This window comes from Ptychodera flava (genome assembly GCF_041260155.1).
Source record: "Ptychodera flava strain L36383 chromosome 23 unlocalized genomic scaffold, AS_Pfla_20210202 Scaffold_24__1_contigs__length_23054250_pilon, whole genome shotgun sequence".
Classification (NCBI taxonomy): Eukaryota; Metazoa; Hemichordata; class Enteropneusta; family Ptychoderidae; genus Ptychodera; species Ptychodera flava.
Genome location: NW_027248278.1, coordinates 8049581 through 8071709, shown reverse-complemented (window position 1 = coordinate 8071709; position 22129 = coordinate 8049581). Strand labels below are relative to the sequence as shown.

Here is a 22129-nt window from a genome sequence, read left to right as displayed (position 1 = left end):
CTTTAAATGAACCCCCACATGTGGTATATCAGAAGAGAACTGTAAAAGTTTGAGAGTCCGAATGTCTGTCCCCGAGGTGCGTTCTACCTTAAATGCTAATTTCGTTAATGCCTAAATAATGAATAAACTCGGAGATATCGTTCTTCAATAAAGATGTTCTTTAACTTTTCTTTCGACATGGATATTTAAATCGGACTTTTTTCATAATAAATTATGGCATATGGCTTGCTAAAAATTATTGAACATATTAGCGCCGCCGTAGGCGGTGCGCCTCCAGAGAGTAGTAGAGAACCAATTGCAAGTTTCCCAGTCAGCGGACATTTACAACAATTGTTCACATCTGTCTGCTGGAACTTTTTTTCTCAAGTCCTTAGCTTACAGGATCAATTAAGCTCTCCTCCACCCATCAATATTTTTTTATTCAACCCCCCACCCTCCCCCGCCCCCACCCCTCCCCAATCAAATGGTTATATGCATTCATGTAAACTTGCGGAGTCTCATGATAAAGCCACAAAATTAACATGTGTTGTAATTAGCAGCGTTTCTTTGTAGATCTGTAATGTGTAAATAGACAAACCAGGTGCCACGAAGGTGCAACGTACCCTCTGAGAAATCAAACTTTTACATGTAAATGAATCATAGATTTTACCTCAGGCTGTTCGCTGTTCGGGAAAACCCGGACCATGTAGAAGCGCCACCACAGGACCACTTAGTAAGACGTAAGTTGGTTGGAGGAAAGAAATAATCAACATTCGCGAGAGGCCATCCGGAAGTTGCAACTCGAGCTCACTCACTGCAGAAGTAGAGTTACCGTGCAGGGTAGAAAACAGAGGTGAATTGTACGAAGACGTGAAGTAAGTGGCACTGTGCAACGCTGCAATTTCTTCCCGGTTATGTTTCTTACTATTCATCAAACATGGCGCTTTCAGACGACAGACTTTGAATGTTGTGGTTGCGCGTGTCGTATCAGAAAAGGGGCGTTTTACTTTTTAGTGCCGTTCGCACAATAACTTTGTGGTCGTGTTCGTACCATATCGAATGGTTGTAGATTTGCAATTTTGCGTGACCATTATACATGAAGCACAACCCTCCTTGCCATAAGACTACCATAGTGCAGGTTCATGGCATCAGCCACTTAACGTAGGGGTGGCCGCCTTTCCTACGCTCACTGACTCATCAATGCCATATCATAGTTGAGAAGTGTTGGGGGAGGGGGGGGGGGGGGGCTCGAAGAGTTAGCTAATGACTGGCAAACGCCCTGAAGGTATATGCACTGATTGGAGTCTTGCAATGTGCAGCCTGCAAGATGCAATAGTTTTAACCCAGGGGCCTTGCGATGGCTTCTGTCTGGCTGCTATTTTATTTGCCCGGCCAGTGTATCAACAGCCAACACCAAAACAAACACCATCACACTCACTCATGCCCCCAGGGCTATAATTATTGCCAAAAATGATGCAGCCAGCAAGCTCCCTCAGTTGTGTTGTGGTGAAGCGATGGGGCCCCTCCCAAATACTACGCAACAAAGAGAGGACTTATCTGAACTGGCCCTTGCATATCAACAAATAGCTGGACAGTGCAGTTCAACAATGTATTAACACAATCTCAGATATTTTTTTGGGAGGGGGCATATTGTTATTTGTTTTAGAGTTTATGTCAATTCTGCAATACTCCCATTCCTAACAGCAGCTAAAATACCTCATCTGATGTAGATTTTCTTCAAGTATCCCCCAACATCACACAGCATCAGGGAATATCGTATTCACACTCCCATGTTCATTGTTTTCTCCAGGTCTCTCTCTAAAGGGAGATTGTTCTGCTCTGCTTGAAAACTCTTTGGTTGCAGATTTAACCATTTTCCTGCCAAGTCCCTATTTCACCATCAGCTCAAGACTGTTAAAATTAATGAAACACTACATATTCCATATGGGTGTTTTGACATAATACTGTATATTTGAAGGCTGTTGAAAACATAAATACTGTAAACTTGATTTTTGTGGACTAAAGAGGCTATAATAGACCCCGGTGGTGGCAGTCCCCGGGTTGGTGGGTACCCATGCGCGTTACCAAATTCACGGAAAAGGGGGTGTTTTTCTTCAGTCATCTCGGAGATTCTAGGTCCGTGAAATCGAGAAAAAGGGGTACTTTTTCAGAGTAACCTCCGAGATTAGGGGTAGTCCTTTCATAATATCCCTAGGACACTAAATCTGGTCTAGTCTCACTCACAAAGAAAATGAAAAACAGTACCGTACGTTTGTATGTACATATGACGTATACATGCCCATCACTTAGGGTCCATCCCCCCTAAATCAAATTTAGTGTGTTCTATAACTCCCAGCATTCCCGGCCAGCTTTTGAACTGCAACGAGCAATGGCGGCTGTAGATATTAGGGGCATACTTCGGGGAAGAGCCTCAAATGTGCGGAATGCACAGAATTTGTCTGTGAAAAGGAGAGTTTCAGGTGTGGAACAAACATTTGTGATGTATGTACATGTATACAAAGTCAACCTCCAGGGTCAACCCTGGAAGTCAACATACTAACCTCCTAGATTTCGAAAATAAGGGTATGTTTTTTACAGCTAATTTCTCCCAGATTTGCCACAAATAGGGGGTGTTTTTCTCAGAAATATTCTAGGAAAGGGGGTACTTTTCAAACTTGGGTAACAAGCATGGGTACCCACCAACCCGGGGACTGCCATCACCGGGTAATAGACCAAGCCATATGGGTGATAACACGTCATGTTTTGGCTCAATACCCCTTTTTACTGACTTGGCTGATGGGGAAGTGATACTGTCTGGCAGGGAAAGGGTTAATCTAATTGAGGGGAGTCCATAATAATAAATGCAAATTAAAGTTTGGCAAAATTAAGGTTTTCAAGGTGTAAACAAATTAACCCTTTGAGCACCAAAGTCTATTTTTGTCCCCATTATAAAATAAACTCCAGTCATTTTTTCTAAGATTTTTGCCAAAATTTTGAGAAAATTGTAGCCAATGAAATATGATGTCCATTTGGTCCAAAACTATCAAAAAATTACATAAAAGTTCATGAAAATCACTGAAAATTTTGGTGGGGGAAAATTATAGCACTCAAAGGGTCAAGTTCAAGTGTGGATCACATCTCATATTAACGACAGTTTTTCAGGTTCTCGCTCTTTTCCATCTTGTTAATGTGTATTATATTGCAGCTTTGTCAGGTACCAGTGAATTTTGTGATGTCATCCCCCAGATGATTACGGACAATGTATCCAATTATCCAGTATTTTGGCCCCACAAATCCACTGGCATTGCAAAACTATGAAATAATAGCCCCTTCCAGGCCATAATGGACTCAAGCGACTTTGCACTTTATATTGTACCTGTCTTTGCCTCAGACATTATGTTGTGCAAAGTTTCCCATCGTTTATGGTCCTGGAAGGGATACATTATTGTGCAAATATATATCCAAAGCTTGCTCAAATCATTCTCGGTTTATTCATTCCTTTATGTTCATCGCACAGTTCTGTAATCTGGAGGCAAACTCTAATTGAGAGTCTTGTAGTTTTAGCACATCTGTCTGGAAGCTAGTTTTGTTGTTTTACTTTGGTTTGGTAGATATTTTGTAGATCTACCGGTACAGTACCGGTATACTATGTGATGTTACATCATCTACTACTAGGCAGTAATCATGGTATGGAATGTAACTATTAATACTTTGTATATATCATAGGGGGTCGCCTACATGTCCGTCCCCAAGGGTGGGTAGGTGATTTTTGTTTTGCTAATAATGGTTTATTCTACCAACCTTTGGTGTTTTGGTCTTAACTTAGCACTGCTAATGGTTTTATCACCATGCTGCATCTAATATGGAAGAGTTTGATTGCCTAATGCCAAAGCAAGCAGGTGTAAGTTACTAATCTGTGGACGCTGTCACCAGATTATCACTGGTTTAACTTCGACAAAGTAAACAACGGACACAACAGGTATCTTGTGTTATACCTTGCTAGGGGTTAATGGGTTATGCGTACTTCATCCTGTAATTAGGCTAATGCCCATTGGATGATGGACTGATAAAAAATAAATAAATAAATAAATAAGGATACATTTTCACTATACTAAAAGGATACCTTTTACTGCAACAGAAAATGCAAATCATGTATTGTTATGCAAATTTGGCTGACACACCCCATCCTCTTTTTCCGTTTTATCAAGCTGAGGAGAACACAGAATTGTAAAATACCGGTAGAGAGGTAATATCAGTATGAAAAGTACAAATAGGCAAGATACGCTGCTCAAAAACAAGGGTTTCCTTTGAAATTCTCAACTTTTATTTTCTAATGTTCTTTTTGTCCTTAGTAACAACTGGTTTCATTCACTGAGACCTAAGTCACCATGGAGACAAAAAATGTGACAGAAGAGGAACTCAAGGCATCTCTTGTTGAAAAGGTAAGGTGGTTCACAGATTCCTGTTGGCCACCTAAGTATGGTTGATACTGGCTTCCCAGCCCAGTGCTAATCTTGCTCCCCAAGCCAAATCATGGAAAGCGTCAAACGTTTTTACAACCCCATACTGACTACTGGTACACCTCTTAAGATCTTATACATTTCTCCTTCATATGATCTTGAGAATAAATGATCATTTTCAAATCTAATTGAACTACCTGTAGTTTTTGACATCATATTCCTTCACACTTCCGAAATCAGACATGGAAGTTGATGACTGATAGTTATCTTTACAGAGTCCAGTAAAGAAATCTTTTCTTTTTTTTTTTGATCTGAAAAGAAAAAATGTCACATCAGCCGACATTGTATTGAATTCAAAATATGACAAAATTTCCTTAAAAATGCATTTGTAATTTGTATCACAAAATGACACATTGCAAGTTCAACAATATAAATAAAGGGAATTTACTTTGTTGTCATTTAGATACTGATTTTGTTTTTGTGATGTTCTCGTTAAATTATTCCACCCCCTTGCCCCACCCAATATTTCATAGTTCATGACTAACACATGAAATCCAGTATTTATCACGAACATGTCCTCAAAGTGTATTGACCATGTGCAAATACTCAAAGTGTATTGCCCATATATGTACATGTGCATTAGCCATATTTGTATGTATACTCTAAGTCTATTGACCATATTTGTACTTAATGCATATGTACTCAAAGCACATAACCATATATGTACATACACAAAGCATGTTGACCATATTTTATCATATATGTTCATATTCATCTTGATTATTCGTGTTTGTAATCTTAAAGGTTGAAGAGATAGCTGCATGGTTTGGTTATGGGGTGTTTATAGAACTGGTGAAAAACCATGGCAACAGTGAATGCTTTGGCACCCAGGACATGATTGGAAAGTATCGAGATGCAGGCATATTTTCTGAAGAAGCCAGTTTTCAACTGATCACAGGGACAAATCACAAAGGTCAGTGCAAAGTTTTCTGTCACAGCGTCATGGAAGCTCGTAGCTGATTGGTTGGCCATGTGTTTCAATATGCTTGGGGAGTAGAACAAGAAACTGATTGACAGTAGAAACAATATTTAGACGTGAAATCATCAAAAGTTACAGCTACTGGCCCTCCCATATTGTAATAACAAATTTAATTGTAGCTCTTTCTCCCTCAAGAGTGAATTTTAGTTCACATTTGTCAGTGTGTGTAAGGGATGGCTCCAAACACGAAACCTGACTGTTTGTCATTTTGTCACTGTTTTGCAGACAATGCATCCGAGAAGACCTCAGAAACAAACGGATCGAAACAAGGAGCGATGAGCGAGAGTGAGGTAACCAAGGAGAAGGGTTGCGATGGTGATAATACAGAAGATGGGGATAAAGATGATGAGGATGATGACAAGATAGAAAATGTAGAAGGGCCCCTAGCTAATGAAGAAAAAAACCTTGCAGGCAGTGTGGATATTGATAATGATGTCATAAGGTCAGAACACAGTTGTCATAATGATGATCAACCACAGAATGCCAATATGAGTGTTCAGAATTCTACTGCTGGGTGTCGGAAGTCAACATGTGTTACGACAAACAGTGTAAGCACACAAACTGAGGATTATCTTCAAAGCAAGAAACCTGCACCCGCTGGGAATAAAGAAACTGCCAGAAAACCTGAAACACGAAACCTTCGCGGCGCGCAAAAGAGAAAAGCCAGTCTGAAGCTGACGCAGCAACAGTTCAGAGATGTCAAGGATGAAATCACAGCTGAGAGTGACAACTCTGACGAAACTTACCAACCTGCTCCAAAAATGGTAAAGAAAAGTAAACCTTCCCGCGGAAAAGCTGGTAAGAAAGGGGGAACACGTAAAAAGAACTTTAAGTGTGAGTCCTGCTCAAAAACATTCAAAGACAGGTGGCATCTCAATCGACATTTGTTCACGCACATGCATCACAAACCGTTCACATGTGATGTGTGTGGTAATAATTACAAGTCGCCTGTCCATCTGAAAGAACACCTCGCGACACATTCGCAGGCGTCCAAGTACCAATGCCAGGAGTGTAAACAAGGTTTCAAACAACGGAACCAGTATGAATGGCACGTCAAGAAGTTCCACACACCGGGCGTAAAGGATCCGTTCAAGTGTGAGGACTGTGGAGAAGTGTACACTCGCAAACTGGCATTGCGAATACACAAGGAGACGCACGCAAAGGACGAGGAAAAGGTGTTTATTTGCAACCTCTGCAAGGCAAAGTTTGCCATTGTAGCCTGTTTCTGCATGCATCAGAAATCGGAGCACGGAATTACGAAATATTTCTGTCCGATGTGCGGAAAGGTTCTGCACGGATTGCTGCAAATGGAATCGCACGTCGCCATTCACACGGGGGAGAAACTCTTCCACTGCGACAAATGCGGAAAAGGGTACGTGTCTGAAAGTGGCCTGAAATGGCACCAAGCTACTCATGTCGAAGAGCGACCATTCAAATGCACTACGTGCTCAGCAGGTTTCTATACAAAGTACGACCTTCAAAAACACATCCTTACCCACAGTACCGAGAAAGAGTTTGTATGCGAAACATGTGGCTCGCAATTCAAGTCCCGCACTAATCTCTGGGAACACCAGAAGAGACATCGCGGTGAAGTTTCAAAGAAGTTCACCTGTGAGGAGTGTGGTACCGCGTTTTACACACTGTCGCATTTGCATAGACACATGATGATACACACAGGTGTTAAACCGTATGCTTGTAGCGTCTGTGGCAAGAAATACAGTCGCCAAGATAACTTGCGTGTTCATCTAAAAACGCACGGGATCATAGAGAAACCTGGTAGGTCATCAGTCAAAGTTCAAGAGGGTAGCAAACCATCCAATGGTGGACAAGGAACAAATGATGTAGTTGGACAGGGTACGAAAGATAAAGTGGTTGCTATGCCACAAAATCCTAAGGAAATGAATAACAGGCATGGAAGCCAAGATAAGGGTGAAAGGTCAGAGGGTAAAGGTGAAAACTCAGCACTGGTTATTAGTCCTAACGGAGAAGGGCGAAATGATCAGTCAATGCAGTCAAGTAGTGACAGCCAGAGTCTAAAAGTTGATGAGTCAGTCTCTCACATCAATCACAACGAGAGCCCAAAACAAACTCTGCCAGTGCCAGTGAGCCACAGCCTGATGGGGGCCGTCCATCCGCGCCCCACACTTCACCAGTTGCATGTGGTTTCAAGTTCATTCAGTCAGACCCCAGCAGTGCCACAGACAATGTCGCAGCACCAGGGCCATGCTGAGCCTATCCAAGGTCAAATATCACCAGCGCTTTGTAGGGTACCACGGGGCCAAGGTCAGCTTGACCCAATGCCAAGTCCAGTTCAGACCCATGCTATAGCCAACCCAGGTCACATGTCTGGCCAGAGTGGGGAGGCATTGTATGGAAATCAGCAGCCACCAGTTTCATGGCCCCAGGCCGTAGTTCCAAACTTTCCACAGCAACAACAACAGCCACAATCAGATAAACAGGTGGCAATGCAAGAAATTTATCAGCAACAGAGCTCAGAGAGTACAGATCTCTACCCTGTGACAGCCCGTTATGGTAGTACTCAGAGATATCATTAAATTACAGGAAACAATGTGAACAACCAAACAAACTTGGAAAAAGCGACTATTTCTATCACTGCTGTTCCTTGTTAGTTTCTGCGACATTTTGAAAATTAAATTAAACTGTAAACAAAGGGGAAAAGTGTTTACCATAGTTTCTTTTAGTCTAGCAAACTTCACAGGGGCCAGGTAAATGACATTATATTACCATGCCCTGTCCATCGCGTTTTGATTGGTCGAGCTCAGCTGAACCACGTGACTGCCCACAAATATACGGCAATGGTTTGTTTTCATGCCCATGAATATGAATAATATCGTAAACATAGCAGCTTTAAAGCTAAAATGAAAATTGTCATTTGTACAAAATTCATAATCAACCACAAAATGAAATGGAGGATTTGTCGGCCAAGTTTAGACCCTTTTTACCAAATCTTAGGATTTGCAAAATTTTTGCAGCGCGCGCACTACTGACTGACAGGTTCTGGGGCCCCGTTGTTGTTTGCACGGGAAATTTTTGTAAAGTTTGACGGTTTTTCAGGATTCGATAATATAATGGAAATAACAGAGTCCAAGCTGACCATTAACATTTATTTATGGGCGCGGACGAGAGGAAAGCCAAATTAACAGGCTCGGCAAGCCTCGGCCATTAATTTTTGGCTTTCCTCTCGCCCTTGCTCATAAATAAACGTTAATGGTCAGCACGTCACCAGTTATTTCTATAATAACAGATCCTGATAACTCTTAAGAAACTATGTTAACTCAATCTCCCCATTCCCATATGTGTAACAGTGTAGGTCCACTGAACAAATTTGAAACAGTAAAGATATACCAAAGTCATGTTGAGAAATGTGTAAACCATATTACTCTTTGAGAACAGAGAAATGTTATATATTGGAAGGTTTTCATGCTGTATTTATCATTTATGGATTATGCATTGTACATATCTGATTTTGAGATGCAATGCAATATGGTTGTTCAGCAACCACATTAGTTTTCATATTTTTATTCAAAAATTCCACAAATTTTTTATACAGTGTTCTCGTTCTCTTTTCGTTTTTTCTGTTAGCAAATATATTATATTTATTGGATCAGGCAAATGTACAATTTGATCTTTCTTTAACCCTGTCACCATCATGGTTTGTCCCAAATCCATTGTTTTCTATGGTAAAGTTGGACCTGTATACAGGGAACTGGGGGTGAAAGGGTAAAACTGTCTACTGCCTGTAAGTGAGGTTTAATAATTTTCTCCAATTTATGTCATTACATCAGTTAAAGTAGTTCTCTATACTCTGTATTGGAAAAACCAATGTTTTCTTGCGCTTGTTTCTAGGAATTGTATAAATCATTTAATTTATAATCCAGAATATAGATCAAGCCAATCATGTGTAAAAAGCCCTTCCTTTTAAGGTAGAGCGCCCTCAACGTTTCAAAAAATATATATTTGTTGTGGCTGAAAGTTGCCACTACTTCGCTGTGAGAGCAGTGACCTTTACTTCAAATGTGCATTTGATTCCAACTTTTCTACATTCATTCTTTATTGATGGAAGTACCAACAGAATGTTTCTTCCGTTCGGTCTCTCGCGAGGATGTTTAGTGTCTGGTCGCTTCTGAAAATGTCCTCCTATACTGTTGGTTTAACTTGCATTCTTTAGACATGTCACTCTTTTCATTTTATTTGTTTTTAATTCTGCCATTTTTCAGTTATATTTCATTCTATTTCAAACTTTGAGAACATATCTGTTATATTTTATCAGAAGTACTGCACTGATTTTACTTGACAATCATATTTTATGTTTTTGAAAATATAGTTATCCCGAAGTACTCACTCGTGATGAGAAAACATGTACATGAGTAATATCTGTTAAAAAAAAAATTTATAACAAAAGTACTTCTGTTTTTATGTTGATCTGTTTTTGTGTTGATCTGTTTTTTAGCAGAATTTCCAGATTGGACCTGTAAGAAATGTTGAACAGGCCATAATGTTGATTAAAATAATTCAACCAGTACCCATGCCTTGAGCGTTTCACTTCGTAATCATGGAATGCAACGTACCCTTGCAGAAGGATGCGACTCTTCGCCAATAGATTGATTGCACACAAATGCAGGTTTGTCACTGAACATAGCTGCATGTGTGCGATAACTAACATTTCTACCGGAAATTTGGACAGATTTTGTCTGTGTAGAAACCCTCAAAAGAAAGAAAGGAAAAAGAGCGTAGATATGATTCAAAATTTCAAATTCATGGCTAAAATTGCTTATTGTCAGTTGAGCTTTAAACTCTGTACACCCCAACATGAGAGGACAACATTCAAAATCTGCAAAACATTTACCAAATTTTATTGAAAACACTTTTTCTTGCGCACGAGAACAATGGTCTACCAGACTTTAATATACATGGTAACATCTTGTTGAATGTGTGAATAACTTAAAAATCTCCGTTGATAATTACAATATTATCAGATATAAAATGATGGGTTGAATCCAGAAAAATTCTGAGTCCCATCAATTTAACTGCACTGAACCGAACCACACAAATATTGTAAGGCTGCGTTCACTAATGATGGTGAGGTTGGGGGGGAGGCTGGAGGAATCTCAATTTAATTTTTTTTGTTTCGGATGCTCCCTATACTCTTAAAAAATTTCAAATTCCCCCTCAATGTGATCAAAATTTCTTAAGTCCCCCCCCCTCTACTTATCATATAGCTGCATATTTGTGAGGGACGTACATGTTGAAAAATAGATTTGTATTGCACAGTTCTGCTTGCAGATGTTCGATGTTTATAGAGCCGTATTCCTAAGGCAAGTTCTTAAATTGATTCACTTTTAAATGCATCAGTGAACTGTTTGACTTTATCAGTCCGAGCTGACTAAAGTCAATCCAAATACGGTCATTAAGGCCAATGGAACCCGCAGAAGAGCACCAAAAATGATGATCATGAGAGAGTATGCAAATTGTGAATTCCTGGCCACAATTTGCCAAATAGTGAAAGACTGAGCACAGTGACCTACTGAAGAAAAAATTTTAAAAGTTAAAAAGTACAAGACAAATATGACCTAGATGCTACTTCTAAGAGTTATCCAAAATTGACAATATTGGAAGGTTGAGATATTCCTTCAAATAAAACTTAATCTCTGAAACGGTGTGAAATCGTGTCGTTTGGTTGAGAATAAAAAATGTCATTTATTCACAATTTTTTTTTCATTTAAATTAGAATCTTTACCATTTAAATTTTTACTTTTGTGTTATTTTACGATGAGAATATAGATTTCATTCACTGTTTGAACTTGAATAGTTTTATAGATTGATTTTAAGTGATTTCGATCACACCAAACAGTGACTTATCATAGCACATTTGTACAAAATCAAGCATGGACCCCATCTTTTTCTGTTAAGGTTTGGCGCGCCCTTTATAGTGCGCAACGTATTCTGCGCACTATAGAGGTCAGTCAAGATGGCAGCGTTATGCAACAGTCCATGTCTGCAACGCGTCGACAGCAGGGAAATTTGTTTCCAGAAAATCAATAATAAGGCGAAGTCAAGCTCTTAAAAAAAAAATTGGAAAAAATTGAACAAGGTACATGATGAACTTTATCCCGTTCATGTTTCTTTTTGTTACGAATTCAATGGCGTACAGGTACTTTGTTTCTTGTCAGTAGCATAGCAGCACAACATCCGTATATTACAGTTTGAGATTTACGTAGCGTAAGTGTGTTATGTATAAACATGAACAAATTTGATGCCAAATCTAAAATTCCACGAATAATATTGATTCCAAAATAATGTAAGTGAATTTAGGAAGTTTTATATGCCTTCTGGCTGACCTGTTTCGTGTATTCAAGAAACATCATCTAATTCTAATCCATTTGAAAAAATGTAAACATGTACCGTGAATACAACTACGACGTCACGTGCTAGCCACAGTCAGTAGCCATGGCCCAGCCAAAAAAAAAAAAATTGATTCATTGTTTGATCACTTCAGTGGTACCTAATATGATAATAGTGTATTTTGAATAAAGAGAGCTTTTTCTTACACATTATAGACTTGTCTAGTAGTTTAGTTTTCAAAATGAATAAAATTCCATTAATTCACCAATACACTGATGGTATATCAGTCTTACAATGTTGTCTAGGAGTTTTTGAGTTCAAGATAGGAAAACACCCTCACTAATGCCCTATTGTATTTAATTATGTTTCCATTCAACATATTAAAGCAAAGTGATACCTACATCTCATCATTTTTCAGTCCAAATAATTTTACAGCAATCTCACAGCACTGATACAAAAAAAAACATTGTATGCATGATTGTCACGGTAGAGTAACATTCAAAAGCTGAAGTAAACATGATTTAAAGGCATTATTGATGCAATTACTTGTTATGTCACATATTTTATCGTTGTGAGTTGTCAAGAATTTCACAATTTACGAGTATATCATGGAAATATTGCCATAAATTATGAAACATCATTTCTCATCTTTGCCTCCAGGGGCGCACTTCAACATCAAAGTCTCCGGTTTTAGAACTTTTGGCTATATCTAAAGAACTAAGGTGGTGACCCCCACTTTTTTTTTTCTATTGATATACTTTTTGGTCACTTATCCCTCGATTGAGGAAGTTTCATCAAAATCTATTGGCGGGAAATACTAAATTCTGCCATGTTTATTTCTTAATTATTCAGTCCATTGTTTTCCTATGCATTATGAAAATCATAAATTTTAATGATTAGATATCTCAAAAATTTTCATGGTGACACCCTAATTTTTGTTGACAATATTAATCTATGTGGGGTTCTTGGTCCTTCCAGAAATTTTAATTGAAATCTATTGGTGAGAAATAAAAGGCGCACCAAACCTTAATATTTGATTATTCTAATATACCAAAACTCAAAAATCCCTAATGCAAAAGTATAACAATAGCTACAATTTTTCTGATCATACATCCTTGAGCAAACAATATTACAAACATAAAATTTTGATACTTTTCAGTATTTTTGCTCTTTTATTTAACTCCAATATCTTGTTTTACAATTATTATGTTGAAATAATAACTATTCAGCCCAATCACAATAATCTACACATGTGTTATACAAGTCGCATTTCATACACATCAAAGTGTCAATATACCATTGGACTGCTGTATATGAATACGCAGGCTGTGTGAATAAGTTTAAAGCATTTCAACATAATTTAAACAAAAATTAACAAGAAAAAGATGATGTTGATACACAATTCAATATTTGAAAAATCAAGTTTTACTGGTACATGCCTGCTGATCATTCACTTCTTTGTTGCTCTCTATTGACAATGAATTCATTGTAAAATGACAAATACAGGTAGCCATATAGGAATAGAAGTAAACTGTGCCATTACACACAGTGAGATGCACTCTTTTTGTGTACCATAGTCAACATATTTTGTGAACATTGATACATGTACACCTATTGCCCCTTTTGGCCATTGTTTACAGATGACTGTCAAATCTCCTGGTCTACCATGTATTACTTTCCGGCCTGATCTTGTGTCAAGGTCTCTCACGGACCATGCTTGTGTACAAGAGTGTTTCACTGTCATGAGCATCATATCATTCAAACTCTTCTTCATTTACATCAAAGTCAGAGCTGCATGTCTCTATCACTGCTGGTATGCAGTGACAGTGACACTGCCATTAGGCAGTTAGCTGTATTAACTTTGCTTATTTTGACAGTATTTTTGTTCAGTTTATATAAATGCGTTCTTCCCCAACTCCCAATAGCATGTTGAGCTGTCCAGAATTCAGCTTGCCAACACTGCCTGCAGAGTGTATGTGTACTGTGCATGTGTGTCATTAACAATGAAATGGTTTTCAGTGTCGACTTTATAATAAGTTCAATTATCACCAAAAAGTTTTTACATACACAGGCTTTGTTGACAAAGTGAATATTGTGTGTTTCAGTATGCTGTGGGGAGAGAGCAAGAAACTGTATACCATTGTATAGGAATATTTGAAAAGCTTTAATTATCAACTTCAACAGTTGCAGCTTCTGCCCTATTAAAAAGTCTACTTTTTTGTGTTTCTTATAAACATTGAATAGTATTCATACATTAATAGATTTTTATTTTGAAATAAAAGTCTTGAAATGCGACAAAGTGGTTCTAGATTTTGTTTAATTGTAACTATAGTGACATTAGAACCATAGGATGACATAAAGATGTATTCATTTTTTCATTGAATTACCTACCAAACTATTGAATCTGAACATGTCAAAAATAAGAGGGAACCAATAGAACAAAACTTTCAAGTCCCCCTCTACTACCCTCAAAATTTTCGTTCCCCTTGAAATCCTCATGCCCCCCAACCCTTATTTGTGAACGCAGCCTGAGTATTCGTACATAATATGATCATAAACATTTAATTTGCATCGTATTTGATTTAAAGAGGACCTAAAATTAAGAACAATTTTTCTTTGGAAGTTATAAAGTAAACGAATGTCTATCGTTACATTGTCGTCAACGTCAATTCCAGCTATTTTTTATTATCAGTGCGGGTTGTTGCTAGTAAACATTTCCTTGTTTCAACGGCATTGCACGGGGCGCCATCAACGGCAAACTCGAAACAAACACGCTGAACTGAATGTAAATAAACTTTGCAGTCGTCAAAATAGAAAGATGCGCCTATGGGGGCGCTAAGAGAGACCCGACTGTCCGATCAACTGTATCATAGAAGATGGTGTGAATGTATATACTGCATTAAATTTTGCAAAGTTTGACAGGATACCACTGCGGCCTGGCAGCAACCTATGTGATAGTGGTGCAGGGCGCATGGCGCTCAAGGATTTCCCAAAATAGTGACGTCACAACTAAACATTAGGTTGCCCTGTATGATGTCAGATGACCATTGAAATGTACGGAACATAAGAGGTGGTCTATCATTGGCTTAATCTAGAAGCATATTACTACCAGAGGGTACCTCTTGTCGAAAACGATAAAAGCTATGTGAATTTGGGAAATTTAAGCGAGCGGTGATATAAAGTGCTCCCTATAATTGATGTTATTGCTCGTGTACGTGTCTGGCGAGACGTGATAAAACGTCTTTCACGGGGCAATTAGGGATTAACCAATCAGCGGCCTTCTTACACACACCGGTGAACTGCATCGCCTCCATGTTTTTATTTTCATTGTGAAATTTCCCATGTCGGGCATTTTAGAAACATTTTTGTACGGATCTAGCCGTCAAGATGATGAACGGTAGCGCCCGTAGCAAAAGTGAGGTATGTACCATCATTTTGTCCTGGTCATTTGGGTTTCTTATGCTTCCCAAAGATGAAAAATCGTCACTTTTCTTGCGGTGTGTGTGTCGCAACACAATAACATCGTCTCTCGAAGTACGGGGATTGTGGGGCCACACTGAGAGAGATTGAAATACAATATATTCATCTACCGTGTACTAGCTTGGTGTTTGTGGACCCAAATAGGTTTTCCGATAGCCCTAGATTCCGAAAAATTAAAGGTTCCCCATGTATTGCCGAGGGCAAGGATTTTAAATGTCTCCATCGGCCTTTACAGCACTGTGTCCCAGTGTTTGTTTGCGCTCTTTAATTTACACAGTGAGTTTTCAGCTGTGAGGGGCATTGTTCTATTGTTTGGGATGTGTCCGGACAGCCGCCGGACGCTAACGCCGCCGCTTTCCCTCCATTTTTCTTTCCAGATTCTGAGTTTTAGCGACGACGATGCCCTCATCAACAAGAAACTACCGAAAGAGCTAACCCTACGGTAAGTCAAGTCCGCTGGCTAATTACCCCGTAATATCGGTTACCGTATCTGAAATTGAAAAGTTCACGAACTGTCGGCCGCCGATGACCGGGTCAGCTGTTCAAGATGCAACCTTATTTTCTAAACAGCAGTCATTATTTCTCTGAGCCGTGTCGTGACTTCAATATCTCTCAACACCGCGAACTATTTTATCTCATTGTTTCGTTTCTTACATCACCGCTGCAGGATATTTTCTTACTTGGATGTGGTCAGCCTCTGCAGATGTGCCCAGGTGTCCAAGGTAAGGTTTCTTAGTTTCCATAGCGACAGGAAAGTGATGCCCGTGGCAGTTGTCATGGTGATGGCTGGCTGTGGTATAGTGATAACCAAGTTGAAAGGACATATATTGTTTTAATTATATTGCAATGTGGATTAATTTAATTAAGAAAATAGTGAAATACTCCCACAGAAGCATGTGCAGGATGTTTATTTCACATGGTCAAGGTCGACCCATTGTATTCAAGGTTGGGCATACCCCTTAGCATTGATGTCTTGGGACAGTGCAACAGGAATTTTTAGAAGCTTTCAGTATAAGGCATTTTTAAAAAACATGCATTTTCAAAATTCAATTTTTGTAACAAGTAAGCAACTGTATCTTGTTCACTTTGTCAGTAAGAAAGGCACACCAGTATTTTCAGTGCGATTACTTTTCCATTCAAAGTCACTCACAGTCAACAGGTTTTTTTATTATCTTTTACTTTACGTTTGTTCCAAAAATATGTGTTTCATACTGGTTTCATTCATTGTAAATATTTATAATGAATGGTTCACATAAATGTTCATTTGCAAGTTGGTAAATTTTTGTGAATACCAAATGCCGCGTTGATAATACTTAGATTGTCGTAAACTCATGCATATTTACAAGATTAATTAGTAATTTGTGAGCCCCAGAATCTGTATAAGGACTATCATTATTTCAACCAAAATGATTAAAAATCATACATATTCCAGGGCCCAAAATTCTTTCAAATTTGTTCAAAGTTGGCAGGAAGTTATTGTTATTGTTATTAGTATTCTGTGATTTATAATCAACACTGAATACTGATCAATAAGATCTTTAAAAGTAAGCAACAAGATAACAATATATATATACATCACAAAATTTTGAAATGTTAACCCTTTGAGCGCCAAAGTCAATTTTTTTCGCCTATATCAAAATATACACCATTCAATTTTTTTTCAATTTTCGCTAAAATTTTGGTAAAAATCTGAAGCCAATAAAATGTGATGTTCATTTGGTCCAAATTTGTCCAAATAATTACAGAAAAATTCACAAAATTGGTAAACTGTTGCACACTATAATTTTGGTGGGAAAAATTACAGCACTCAAAGGGTTAATATTTCAGCCGTAGTAAGGGCACTGACCCTTATTCTCACAGAGCTGGCCAGTGGGGACAACTGAAAATTAGTGGACACACCCTTGGTTGTGAACTAAAAGTGATTTTCTTAGGGGGCTCTGAATAATTTATAGTGAAAGTTATGGTATGGGTGGACTCCATAGGCTACTAACAATTCAAATAATTTCTTGTGTCCACAAATCTTCAGTCTTCCTGGTCTTTGTGTCTCAAAAATGCAGGTCAAGAAGTCAAGAAATTTACACAATTTATTTTAAGTATTATGACCTATTTGTGAACTTAAAGGGCACGTAACTCTAACTTTTGGTGATTTTTCACTATTTTTATTTTTTTTGTCAATCGCAAGTTCTTGTTCTACTCCCCAAAGCATGTTGAAAGACTATAGCTTGTGTATACATCATCTTTGCATGTAAAATGCACCGTTTGAATTCTGCTCCGGACCAGAATTTTTTTGTCAACAAAAATAATTGTGCAGTGTACACATGGATAAGTTGAGTTGGCAAGCTGTATGCTGTGGACCTGAACTCGTATTGGAAGTAAAAAAACTGTAGTTGACAATTAAAACACAAATAGGGAAAAAACACCAGAAGATAGATACAGCTATTTGTTCTTTAACAGAGTATAGGAGATGAAGTCTATCTGATGGAGAATAAGCATTTGCAACTGAAAGTTCCAGGATATGTAACCAGTGTTTCATCCAGGATGGCATGAACATGGGGGATTTCCCCCCCCTGTACCAGAACATTTATTGGCGATTTCACCAGTTCATGTGTTCTACTTGTATCCCTTAGATGTGATTGGCATCATTTCATGGGGGGCTAGTCCCCCCTTGATAAATTACTAGGGGGTGCAACCATGTCAACAGAGGGGGAATCCCCATCTCCCTGTCTAGATTAAACACTGTGTAACTCTCTGGTTTATCTGTAAATTTTGGTAAAGTATTTTTCCTTATTGTTGTTCTCCACGGCTGAGAAAGACATAGGGGTGGCAATTTACATAACAATACATAATCTACCTATTTTTTTTTGTTCTGTTAAAGTTAGTCTTTTGTATGGTTAATGTATGAATAGATTGCTCCAAAATCAGAGATGTGGCCAACCTCTTAAAATCCCAATGGCAGGGATTCACAGTCTTTTTATGTGTCAATGTACAATATTAATATTGACGTCTCAATTTTAGTCTAGACATAAAATTCATCAGTCAAAAATAACATGGCATACTGTATCCAATGTGTTTGTAAGCCGAGTACTTCGCATTTCAACAGACCAATTAGAAAACATATTTGTGAAATTGAGCAAAAATATCTTCAGAAAATACAACCACAGTCCCTTTATCAAAATGAAAGTGTGAAAAAACTCCATACCAAGTTTCCATGGTAATGGCACTATATAGCGTTGTTTTTAAAGGGAGGGGCTTATTGGAACTACACTCAAAGGTCATATGAGACCCATACAACCAAAGTAAACACTGTATCTGAGCTATATTGACAAATGATGAAAGTTAAAATATGATTTTCATAATGTCCATCATTATATTTAAATGTTGCAGCTATGTCGACATTTTTGCATCCAGATATTGTGCATGAAATACATCTGTTTGTAAACAACTTGTGAGAAAGTTGCACTGGTGCAGTTCTGACCACCCCCTCCCTCTAGGTTAGTACACGTCTTAAAGACGAAAGTGTTAGGATTTCTCCTGAACTTTCCCGTAAAAAAATTCTCAACCATTCTCTTTCATGATCAAGAATGACAGGTGGGGTGGGGATGGGGGTCACCATTGAAAGTTAGGGATTTAAATAGAAAAACAGCTTTCTTTAAATTTATTTATAGGTGCTCAAAATATAAAATGGCTGCTATACATGTGTTAACAGAATAGGGAAACAACTTAAGTGTTGCAGCCAGGAATTTTAGACCAGGGGCCACTGTGTCCCACTACCGTTTATTTTTTGGGGACATTTTGCACATTTTGGCGACAAGATGTGTCAGTTGTCAATCTGATTTTATATCATTTTATCATAAATTCGTTTCACAAAACAAATTCAAGCTAGCGGGACCGCGTCGCAATGCTTTAATTTCAGGCAGTCATAACAGTATACCGCATCTACCCCAATCAGAGACTACAACCAAGTGCCGCATTTTAGTTACTTTTAATCACAACTTTGAAAATACGTAAATATAAGCCTTAAAATAATCATGTAAAACAAAGGCTATCGTCAGTAACATATATTATTTGCAGATGACAACCATTGAACCACAGTCGACAAAGAGCGCGCCCGAGGTGACCCACAGTGGGCGAGAATGCGGGACAACGGGTTTCCGTTTTGCGGACATTGTCGCAAGGGCGCGTCCTGGCTGCAACTCTGAACTTAATGTTCTATTTTCAACCCCCCCCCAAAAAAAAAATGATGAAAACACTACAGACTCTATTGGCTTCAAAGTGAGCCCATGCAAAGAGCTAACGAGAACAGTGTTGTAAAAATTGGATTGTGTGAAAACCTACCCTAGGGGTGCATTCAACCATAGAGGAGTTATGAGTGACTCAGCAAAATTTTATCAGTGGGGAATTCTTAACATTAATTATGATGTGTTGAAAAATGTCCCTGTAACCTTTTTACACACTTTCATAATTGTCATTTGCTAAAGGATACATGGAGTATGCTATTTATAAATAGAGGTGAAAAGACTGGTGTCGCGGGATAGACCTGAGCATCCTTTGCTTAAAAGCCTGTGTCAGATATCATATTGTCTTGCCGAGAAATTTACTTACGAAGATTACAATTTCAATGACAAACAAATGGCTATGACACCTCCATAATCCTCTCACAGACTAGAACAAACTTGACCCCCCCTCTCTACCTTTAATCTCTTCAATAATGATATTGGTTTATGCTTAGTTTATTAATCAGAATTGTTTGTATTAATAAGAGTTGCTTGAGTATGCAAATTAACCAAACAAGAATCATTATCAATTGAAAATATACATGGGCCAGTAATTTTGCATTAAGTAGTCCTGAGGTTGCTGTATTTATCCCAAATCGGTGAATATTTGTGTGGTTCCAGTGTTCTCAATTCCTAGGACCCACAAAGGGGACCAATCTACATAACAATGAAAAATTTGCATATTCTTTTGTTGTGAATTATTAACATATGAATATTGCTCAAAAATCACCTCTAAAAATTCCCTTATTTGGAACCCATGTAGATAAATATACGGAGGGTGAATGTTGTAATTGTTACCACCACAACTGCTGTACAAGATCTGGCGAAATTTATCATCACTCATCTTTACAAAGAAATGTGTACCATGTAAGTTGATATCAGCAAACACAGAACCAGAACCGAAATTAGAGAGAGACAATAAGACCATTTGAAACTATCAACCAAGTACAACAAAGGGGCTTTTAAGGTAGTGTGCGCCTCGAAAGTGAAAGACTTAAGCGTTTGCTCAAATTGTCCTCAATGAAACTTTCACCTATTCTCACCAAACCAGGGGTCACCATGCAAAATTTAGGACCTAAGATCTCCCAATTTTTGAAATTCAAAATGGCTGCCATCCCTGTGTTAACTCTACAGAGAAAATAAAATTTTTGACTTCTGAAAAACTAAATACATGTAGGTGAAAACTTTTCTGACTCCAAGAGCTTTAAAATGAGCTCCTACAAGTGGTAGAAGTGTAAAACTCTAAGAGTCCAAATATCTGTCTCTGAGGTGCTTTCTTCTCTTATTATGAAAGGCGTATTTTCAGCTCCAGGAGCTGTAACTTTTTCTTTAGTAATTATCTGCTGTTTTTATTCTGCTTGCAGAGTCACTCTTGTTCTTCTCCAACAATTTCTGTTGAAGGCCCAGTCTTCAATTAGTCAACACAGTCTCTGTGTGTCGTGTGTCAAATGAATGTTAGTTTTAGGCTGTAATTCCTGTCAGTGATAACATAGCATAAGTGTACCACAGTCCCTCCACCATTGTAGACAAGGATACGACTGTGTATTTCTTCGTACTTTGTCGAGAAGTAGGAGAAGATAATGTCTGTTCTGTAGTGTGGAATAGCAATTATCGCAGATGATGTCAGTTTTCTGGCCACTGCATTGAGCTATCAAAGATTTCCACCTTCTTCATCAACATGTGTCAAAAATAGTTATTCTCTACATAAACACAGCGGAGCTATATCGGCCGCTAGGTCGCTTGTTCTTTATAAGAAAATGTTGAATGTATTACCAGCGTACGCTGATCACTCACAGTTTATTCACACATGTTCAAACAAAATTTTGTAATCAGGAGGCAATCTCTGTGATTTTTTTGGGATTTTAATTAGATAGGGGCAATGTGCACAATCGGTTTGGAGAAAATACTGGGCATACCTTTATGCCCCTTACAAGAGTTATTCACGAATTTTAAAAATGAAGCTATACATTCATCTATAACAGAACACAACAGATATTTGCATTAATATTGTTCAGGTTGTAGGTTGGCACTGTCCACAATAAAGATCACTGTGCCCTGATCTTCCTTTTGAAACAATAAAGGTTTTCTTAGGGGGCCCATCGGTGGCTTTGTGAAACTGGACCCCCTAAGATTGCATTGATCTGCGAAAAATGATCATTATGGACACAATTCTCCAGTTTTACAAGTTGATTACACAAAGGAACATCCTGTCTAAGTTTTGTATCTGATGCTCAGTTTTGGAAAAAAATGAACTTTATTTATTTATTTATTTATTAAATGCAAAATGTGCACATGAAATTGAGTTTGCAGATCTGTTTTAGTGAGTCACTATAAAAGGAGTATTTGTTGGTTGCACATTATTTGCAAGTTTTACAACTATGAATGCACATAAAAATTGCGTACTACAGAAGTCGCAGACATATTTGTTTCAGTTTTGCCATGGTTCCCTTTGAGAATTCTGAAAAGTTTATGGAGGGCTGGAATTTTTATCGATCTTTTTTTACACAAATACTAGGAAGTTGGTTATTTCAACC

At 38.2% G+C, this 22129-nt stretch overlaps 2 protein-coding genes across 3 annotated transcripts in view; both read left to right on the top strand.

The window, feature by feature from the left end:
* The first annotated feature begins 546 nt into the window (after positions 1-546).
* LOC139124792 (uncharacterized) lies at positions 547-10021 on the top strand. 2 transcript variants are annotated; one of them, XM_070690902.1, is made up of 4 exons: positions 547-854; positions 4332-4421; positions 5244-5412; positions 5704-10021. In XM_070690902.1, the coding sequence occupies exons 2-4, from the start codon at positions 4368-4370 to the stop codon at positions 8031-8033; spliced, it is 2553 nt and encodes an 850-aa protein (XP_070547003.1). In that variant the 5' UTR covers positions 547-854; positions 4332-4367; the 3' UTR covers positions 8034-10021. The 2 variants fall into 2 exon arrangements, with proteins under 2 accessions (XP_070547003.1, XP_070547004.1); XM_070690903.1 differs by lacking the exon at positions 547-854 and adding an exon at positions 1234-3958.
* A 4838-nt stretch (positions 10022-14859) lies between these two features.
* LOC139125063 (F-box/LRR-repeat protein 20-like) overlaps positions 14860-22129 on the top strand; it is a 39529-nt gene continuing 32259 nt past the window's right edge. Inside the window, exons 1-3 of the mRNA XM_070691175.1 lie at positions 14860-15261; positions 15699-15763; positions 15989-16043. Of these exons, the coding sequence (XP_070547276.1) occupies positions 15229-15261; positions 15699-15763; positions 15989-16043 (153 nt within the window). The 5' untranslated portion in view covers positions 14860-15228. The remainder of the gene's footprint in view (positions 15262-15698; positions 15764-15988; positions 16044-22129) is intronic.